The sequence below is a fragment of the Eschrichtius robustus genome, chromosome 21, assembly GCF_028021215.1.
Source record: "Eschrichtius robustus isolate mEscRob2 chromosome 21, mEscRob2.pri, whole genome shotgun sequence".
NCBI lineage: Eukaryota > Metazoa > Chordata > Mammalia > Artiodactyla > Eschrichtiidae > Eschrichtius > Eschrichtius robustus.
Genome location: NC_090844.1, coordinates 30091253 through 30099274, shown reverse-complemented (window position 1 = coordinate 30099274; position 8022 = coordinate 30091253). Strand labels below are relative to the sequence as shown.

General features: G+C 56.8%; 2 protein-coding genes across 2 annotated transcripts in view; one reads left to right on the top strand and one right to left on the bottom strand.

Annotated features, from left to right (window-relative positions):
- Nucleotides 1–292: 292 nt before the first annotated feature.
- Nucleotides 293–4950, top strand: BRF2 (BRF2 RNA polymerase III transcription initiation factor subunit). The gene is made up of 4 exons (XM_068532084.1): nt 293–524; nt 1245–1304; nt 2470–2791; nt 3625–4950. Exons 1-4 carry the CDS (start codon nt 371–373, stop codon nt 4361–4363), a joined length of 1275 nt encoding a protein of 424 aa, XP_068388185.1. The 5' UTR covers nt 293–370; the 3' UTR covers nt 4364–4950.
- The window catches only part of ADGRA2 (adhesion G protein-coupled receptor A2), a 34634-nt gene continuing 31506 nt past the window's right edge, over nt 4895–8022 (bottom strand). Inside the window, exon 19 of the mRNA XM_068532079.1 lies at nt 4895–7870. Coding sequence (XP_068388180.1) covers nt 6601–7870 — 1270 coding nt within the window. The 3' untranslated portion in view covers nt 4895–6600. The remainder of the gene's footprint in view (nt 7871–8022) is intronic.

Genomic DNA, 8022 nt, shown 5'->3' with positions numbered 1-8022 from the left:
GAGTTGTTTGCGGATGGCAACAATTTCTTGTCTGTTATCCGTGTCCATGCGGGTAGAACGCTCACTCAAATGCAAACCCCCAGTCTGGCCCACCTCAAAGTAACTACAGATTGCGGGGAAGCCGAAGACACAGTCCAGACCAGGAACCTCCTCTCCTAGATCACGTTTCTACCCGAGTCCAAATAGGAACGGACCGGAAGTGGCGCGCGGCCGCGGAGGAAATACCTATAGTACAGCCGTCACGCTGGCCGGAAGAGAACGGTGCAGACCTTACAAGGCTCCGCTCCTACTTCCTGCTTCCGCACAGTTGCTGTTGTCGACGTTAGGGGCGGGTATCGGAAAGCTTCCTCGGCTCTGGACGGGTTGTGAGATGCCGGGCGGAGGCCGGTGTCCCGATTGCGGCTCCACTGAGCTCGTGGAAGACTCGCACTATTCGCAGAACCAGCTGGTGTGCTCCGACTGCGGCTGTGTGGTCACCGAGGGAGTCCTTACTACCACCTACACTGACGAGGGCAACCTCCGAGGTACCTCTGCGGGCTTTTCCGGGGCCGTGGATACAGCCTGGGGCTGTGGAGGGATTGACGTCAGATTCTTATCTCCTGCCCTCTCCCTGTCACGTGCACACTTAAATATGAGAGAAAACAGCCTAAAGTGGACGAGCGAGCTGCAGAAGGTCAGGGACTGCCATTTATCTGTGTTTTTCTAGCACCATATCTGGTATAGGTAGTAGGTATTAACAAATGTTGAATAAATGAAACAGAAACAAAGTTCCACTCAGTTTACCTAGTCTGGGCATGGTTGAAGAATTGTATCGATAGATCAATTCTTTACGAATACAGAAAATACTATTATCCCGAAGTAGTTTTGAGCACTCATTGGCAAAAGCAATCTTTTTTTTTTTTTTTCTTTACTTTGCTTTCCAAGTCCCTGAGCAATGCAGCCCTCAAAATCTGTGCAGGCAGGAGAATTGCCTGAACTGGATGTACAGGAGGGACGGCTGGAAATTTGGAACACTTGGAGCTGCTTTAGGGCAGTCCTAGTCCTCTTTAGTCTCTGTGTATTTGGTATTGCTTGTGGTCATGGAAAACCAAGTGGACCTTTAACTTGCAAAGATGGGCACCTTCTGTGAGACAAGGAGTGGGTGCATGATGATTGGGATTCTGCTCCCCGGTTTTGTGTGGTGGGAGGGAAGGGATTTGGTGAATAGAGGCTAAACAAGCTATTTGTTGTTCATTATCTTACAGAAGTAACATATTCGCGAAGCACAGGGGAAAACGAACAAGTTAGTCGCAGCCAGCAACGAGGTGAGTATCAACCTTTTATGACACAGTGGCTTTAAAGAAATTTCTCCTGATGGTCTAGCCCAGTGGTCCCCAACCTTTTTGGCACCAGGGACCGGTTTCGTGGAAGACAGTTTTTCCACGGACTGGGGGGGGGGGGGGACGGTTTAGGTAGTAATGAGAGCGATGGGGAGCGGCAGATGGAGCTTTGCTGGCTCGCCTGCCGCTCACCTCCTGCTGTGGCACCCAGTTCCTAACAGGCCGAGGACTGGTAGTGGTTGGTCCGGGGGTTGGGGACCCCGTCTAGCCCATCTGCTTGTCTTTCCTGTTTTCAGCAATACTGGGTAAGGTAGAGAAGAAGAGAATGGTAATTAGAAATAAAGAATGAAGATGGTTCTAAGACAGGTAGCAATTAGGTGGAAGGTTTAGGTTTGCTTGGGGGGGTATGTCTGAGGTAGACTCAAGGAACCCAGATCAAACTTTGGCTTGGCCACAAATCAAACCAGCCTCCAGAAGATGGGACACTGAAGTGTGACTTCCTTCCACAAATGTCTTTGTGCCTTTCGAATGACCTCACCAAGTGTCACTCTTGTCATTGTAGAAAGGTCCATTATTTGTGCCTCTGGTGTCTGAGGCAAGTTGAACAGAAATTGCTAGGAGCTGCATGGTGGCTTCTTTGACCCTCTATGTACAGTATCGTGTCATCTGCCAACAGTGACAGTTTTACTTCTTCCTTTCCAATTTAGATTTCTTTTATTTCTTTTTCTTCTCTGATTGCTATGTCTGGGACTTCCAAAACTATGTTGAATAAAAATGGCGAGAGTGGACTTTCTTGTCTTGTTCCTCATCTTAGAGGAAATGCTTTCAGCTTTTCACCATTGAGTATGATGTTAGCTGTGGGTTTGTCATATGTGGCCTTTATTATGTTGAGGTATGTTCTCTCTATGCCCACTTTCTGGAGAGTTTTTCTCATAAATGGATGTTGAATTTTATCAAAAGCTTTTTCTGCATCTATTGAGATGATCATACGGTTTTTATTCTTCAATTTGTTGATGTGGTGTATCACACTGATTGATTTGCAGGTATTGAAAAATCTTCGCATCCCTGGGATAAATCCCACGTGATCATGGTGTATGATCCTTTTAAGGTGTTGTTGGGACCCCTCTAACTCCTGCTGTGGGTTTCTTAGGTCTCCGCCGAGTGAGAGACCTCTGTCGAGTTCTGCAACTGCCACCAACATTTGAGGACACGGCAGTTGCCTACTACCAACAGGCATACCAGCACTCTGGCATCCGTGCTGCCAGGCTGCAGAAGAAGGAGGTGTTGGTCGGGTGCTGTGTCTTAATCACCTGCCGGCAGCGTAACTGGCCCCTGACCATGGGAACCATCTGCACCCTGCTGTATGCAGATTTGGATATGTTTTCTGGCACCTACATGCAGATGGTGAAACTCCTGGGGCTGGATGTGCCATCTCTGTGCTTGGTGGACCTGGTGAAGACCTACTGTAGCAGGTACCTACCTGCCTAGTGGGAGACAGGGGGATGGGATGGGTTTAGACCTGAATCCTTTTACCTCTGGCTGTCTGTTTTTGACCAAAGCCCATTCTACAAGGATGGGAGAAAAAAGTCTTCTCCCTCTCCTGTGCCTAGCACTAATCAGGTTAATCCTGTTTTACATTTCTGGAATGTTATAATTTTCAAGTCCCTTTGCCCTTACAGCAACCTAATGATGTAGGAAGGAAGGTGTTATTAGCCTTGGCACGGGGCTCCTGGGTTCCACCACTCATGTTGTGTGTGGCCTACTTGGCTAGATGCAACAGCCCTGCCTCGACAGGATCATGTGTGATTAGAGCTGAAAGGATATTAGTGAATGACAGAGCTGGAGTTAGAAGCCAGTTTTTTTTGTTTGTTTGTTTAAATAAGTAGCTGTGTTCTTTTTTTCTGACAAATATGGTAGAAAGCAAAGACTATCGGTGTGAAACAATCTTGGGTGTGAAGCTTGGTTACCTCCAAGCTGGATGACTATGGGCAAGTGTTTTGACTCTGAATGCACGTGACAGGCTGTGGAGTAGATTAAAGGAGAACATTTGTGAAGCCCTCAGAATGATGGCTGATGGGGTGGGCGGAGGGGGATTGTCAAGAAACGTTAGCTCCCTTCTGCATTCTCCTGCCCTTTACCTCTTCAGCAGGAGACTCACCCTGTCTTCTCTCGGTACCTGGATAAACTTGCTGCCCAGCAAGCTTGAGTGTTCCCGGGAGGATAGCATAGCTTGCCCATCTTCCGCGCTTTGAAAGAGCGGTCCCCCAGAGGTATTGAGACCAGACCCTCATTTTGGTTATTTCAGCTTCAAACTGTTTGAAGCCTCCCCGTCTGTGCCAGCCAAGTACGTGGAAGACAAGGAGAAGATGCTGTCGCGAACGCTGCAGTTGGTGGAGCTGGCAGATGAGACGTGGCTGGTGACCGGACGGCATCCCTTGCCTGTCATCACCGCCGCCACTTTCCTGGCTTGGCAGTCGCTGCGGCCTTCAGATCGGCTGACGTGTTCCCTTGCCCGGTTTTGTAAATTGGCGAACGTGGACCTGCCCTACCCGGCTTCCTCCCGCCTGCAGGAGCTGCTGGCTGTGCTGCTGCGGCTGGCCGAGCAGCTGGCCTGGTTGCAGGTCCTGAAGCTTGACAAGCGGTCTGTGGTCGCGCACATCGGCGACCTTCTCCAGCACCGCCACATGTTGGTCCGCAAGGCCTTTCGAGACGGAACAGCAGAGCCAGGCGCGCTGGACGCCGGGGAGGAGGAGCTGCAGGGGCCGGGGCAGGGGCAAGGATGGGGAAGAGAGGACCGGGGCCATGGCTCCTTAGATTTGCCTGCAGGGAAGCGGCCAGCGAGCCCTGCCCTCCTCCTTCCACCCTGCATGTTGAAGCCCCCAAAGCGGATCTGTCCCACACCCCCTGTCTCCACGGTCACTGGAGATGAGAACATTTCTGATAGTGAGATTGAGCAGTATTTGCGTACCCCTCAGGAAGTTAGGGACTTCCAGAGAGCTCAGGCCGCCAGACAGGCTGCCACGAGTGTTCCTAACCCTCCCTGATGCACAGCCGGGGTCTGGGGGGTGGGGCGGGCGCTTAACCCCATCTGACGGCGGCTTGCTGACAGGCCTGATGTAGCCAGAGAAATCCGTGTATACAAGTCCTTAGGTATCTCCGTTCTCATTTAAGGGACCCAAGAGGGGCTCTGCAGTTATTGGACCCCAGGTCCCAGAGTCGAAGTCAGAAGGAACACGGGACGCCTGGGTTGGAGAGTCCCATCCCTCGGTCCCAGACAGTGGTCGCACATACTCCTGTGGGCTGGCTTTCTCTTGGACTGTTGGGAAAGTGCCAGGCGCTCTCCTGCTCTCGGTTCAGATTGCATACACCGCAGCTGCTGGGCTGGCTGCTGGGCTGGCGGGGCCTCCCTGCTGGTGTGGAGCAGTGCGCATTCCCGATGGTATCAGCCCTCAGAGGATGGAACTGGGCAGCCCTCGGCCCTGCGTCCATTCACAGGCCTGAGTGGGTTCATGTGTACAGTGTCAGAGATCCTCTCCCTCCTAACAGAAGGACCGGGGGTGGAGTAAGCTCATAGCTCAAAGGGCTTTGCAAAATTTTAATATATTAAAAACAAGAGGCATCTGCTAGAAAACATTCTATTGTATAAAACCCGAGCTTTTAAAAACATGTTTTCTTTGGCACTTTTCATCCCCTCCCTCCCCTTTCCCCAGCGTATTGCAAAAAGCTCTCCAGTGCTAAGGCATTGGCGGGGTATGTAAACAGCAGCCAGCATACGTGGAAGAATAATATGAAGCTTTTTTTTTTTTTTGCCTTTTTTTTTTCTGTCTAATATTGTCTGTGCAGCAAGCATAAATAACAGGATGCATCCCAAGGCGTGTGGGTTTTCTCCCTTCCCCTCTGTCTTCTCTTGCCTTGGTGATCAGGCTGGGGTGATATGGAGACTGGGCCAGGTTTCCCTGGGGCTTTTCATGAGGCCCAGGGTTCCCTCCACTTGCATTGCATCCTGTAACCAAAGGCTGGTGGTTGCTTTTAAGGTTGGGAGAAATATGCGTGCTGGTGTTTAAAAGCAGTGAACGTGCAGGCCCCAGGTGAGCTGCAGGGGGCCCCGCCCACTGCCCTGGGGACTTGGCTTGGGCTTCCGGGAGGCAGGAAGCTGGTTTGATGTTTTGGAGGTTTCTCCCTAATATGGAGCTGGAGATCAAATCGTTGGAAAGGTTCTCCTCTATGGCCTCATGTAGGCAGGGAGAGCTCTTTGTCAGTCCTTCGGGGTGGAGGGCTGAGACTGGGGATATGGGCGTGTGATTGGACAGTAAGTGCTTCTCCAGCACCACCTGCAGCCTGGCGGTGGCGCCCCTCTTCAGGGCGTTTTTTTGTGTTTTTTTAAATAGGATTAGGTTTAAGGCAGGACTAGCTTCAGCCCCAGATCTAAGCACTAACTCTCGCTGCTTCCCTCACATCACCTCCAGGCATCTGGCAGGCAACTTCTTAGGTGTAGGGCCTGGGCTTTGTCCTGAAGTGCCACCTCTGAGCCCTGCCGTGTGGTGTGTGTCCCAGTCCTGTGGGAATGGCCTCCAGCCCTGACGGTGCACCTTTCCACCTGCCCCCCTTCCAGAGGGCTGGGTGATCCCTGCAGCTGCCTTTCACACTGCCCCACCTTCTCCTTTTGCATAGTTGATCCGAAAAGCAGCACCTTGTTTCCTCCCATCGGTCCTGGTCACCTGGCTCATCTGCTAGGCTGGCTCCCTAGTTAGCCAGAACTGGGTGGGGGAGAGGCCCTAGGATCTGGGCTCAGGTGGGTGACTGATTCCGAGGAGGGCAGCGAGGAGAGAACACCTTACTCAGGCCCCCATCCCCCGTGTGTTCCCGGTAAGGCTGACGGCCGCCCGTGAGCGGGGCGGCAGGTGCGGGGGGTACCTTAGGAGAAGCCCGCCTGAGCTGTGCTGTCCCTGCCGCTCTTGCTCACTCCGCAGCCCCACAGGACCTTCCCCCCAGCCTGGACGGCAGGGGCTGCCGAAACCAGCCTGCGCTGGGACGGAAACGTATCCTGCCTGCGGTTCGGGGATTGTCTGTCGCTACCCCAGAGGGATGGCCCTCTTGGCGGTGGCGGGCCTGTGCCTGTCCTTTCCCCAGCCTCCGGGACTAAAGCTGGCGAGCCCGGGCGCAGCGAGCCACCTCTACCTCAATCCTGGGGACGCACCGATCGACGTCTCTGAGGGCCCCCGGGAAGCGGGGTCTCCGGCGCGCGCGGCCCGCCCGTCCTGAAGCGGCGCCCGCCCCCAGCCTAGACGGTGGTCTCGCTCTTCCAGAGCCCCGTCTTCATGCAGCCGCCGCCGGCCGCCTCGGCGCCGCTCAAGGTGACGTCGTCGTACTTGCCGCCCTTGGGGGCGCCGTTAAGGCTGGCCGCGTTGAGCGGGTACGAGCGGCGCTGGCTCTCCTTCTCCAGCGCGCCGCCCACGCCGCCCTTGAGGTGGTCGCGGCCGGCGCTGCGGCGCTGGCCCGGCCGGCCGGCCTCGGGGAGCGGCGCGGCGCTCGTGTCGCTGCCCTCCGACGGCGTGAGCGTGCTCTCGCCCTCGAGCCGGGGGCCGGCGCCCGGGCTGTTGCGGCTGCTGCCCGGGTAGCTGTCGGACGGGCTGTTGTGCGGGCTGCCGCTCTCGCCCGACGGCAACTCGGCCGCCCCGGCCGCGCCCCCGCGCGGCGCCCGGAGCCGGTTCCTGCCGCAGGCCTCCCCCGCGCGATGCCCCTTGGCCCGGCTCTTGTGGCCCCGGCGGCCGTGGTGCGAGTTGTTCGGGTGGCGCGGGCCGAGGCTCCCCCGGGGGCCCGGCGTCTCGGGCTCCCCCTCCCCGCGGGCCGCCGCCCCCGCCTCGCACGCCTGGCTCTGCGCCAGCTGCAGGTTGGTGAGCTTGCAGGGGCCCGGGGGCGGGGCGGGGCCGCTGCTGCCGCTCGGGGACGACTTGAGGGACGCGGGCCCCTCTCCGAACGCCGGGGACCCGTCCTCGGGGGCGGCGGGCGCGGCCCGCGGGGAGGCTCGGGAGGCCGAGGCGGGGGGACGGCACGCGCGCCAGGAGGCCCTGACGTCCCTGCGCCTGGCACAGTGATGGGTGAAGACGAAGAGGCCCAGGGCGGAGGCCGCCACCCCATACAGGCAGCTGCACACCACCCGGGGTAGCCAGCGCTGGGACACGCTCAGAGCCCCGCAGGCCCACATGGCCAGGTAGAGGAAATGCGTGGTCACCAGCGCCCCCAGCTGGACTCCTGGAGAATAGAGACCGTCACCCTCCTCCGGGGGCCCGGGCGTCACCACCCCTGTGCTCCCAGCGGCCAGAAGGGAACCCGAGTCACTCAGGAGGGGGCCGCTGCTCCTGAGCCTGGTGGAAGCCCTCAGCTCCTCCCCTGGCTCCAGGGAGACCCTGCTGGTGCCCCCCTTTGGGCTCTGTGCCAGAGGACCCCGTAAGCGCAGCCCCGCGCACAGGAAATAGATCCACGTGATGAGCAGAATCAAAGCCACCGGGATGTAGAAGGCTCCTAGGCTTGGGCGCCACACTAGCCAGCAGCTGAGGGGAGACACAGGCGGCGCGCGTGAGGTGGGGCGCGGAGGCTGGGTGGGCGGGAAGGGAGGCTATGGTGAGTGGAGAGGCGGAAGCGGCTCAGTCAGCAAGCAGGGCTTGGGGCTGGGTGACGGGCTGGGCGACGGGCTGGGCGACGG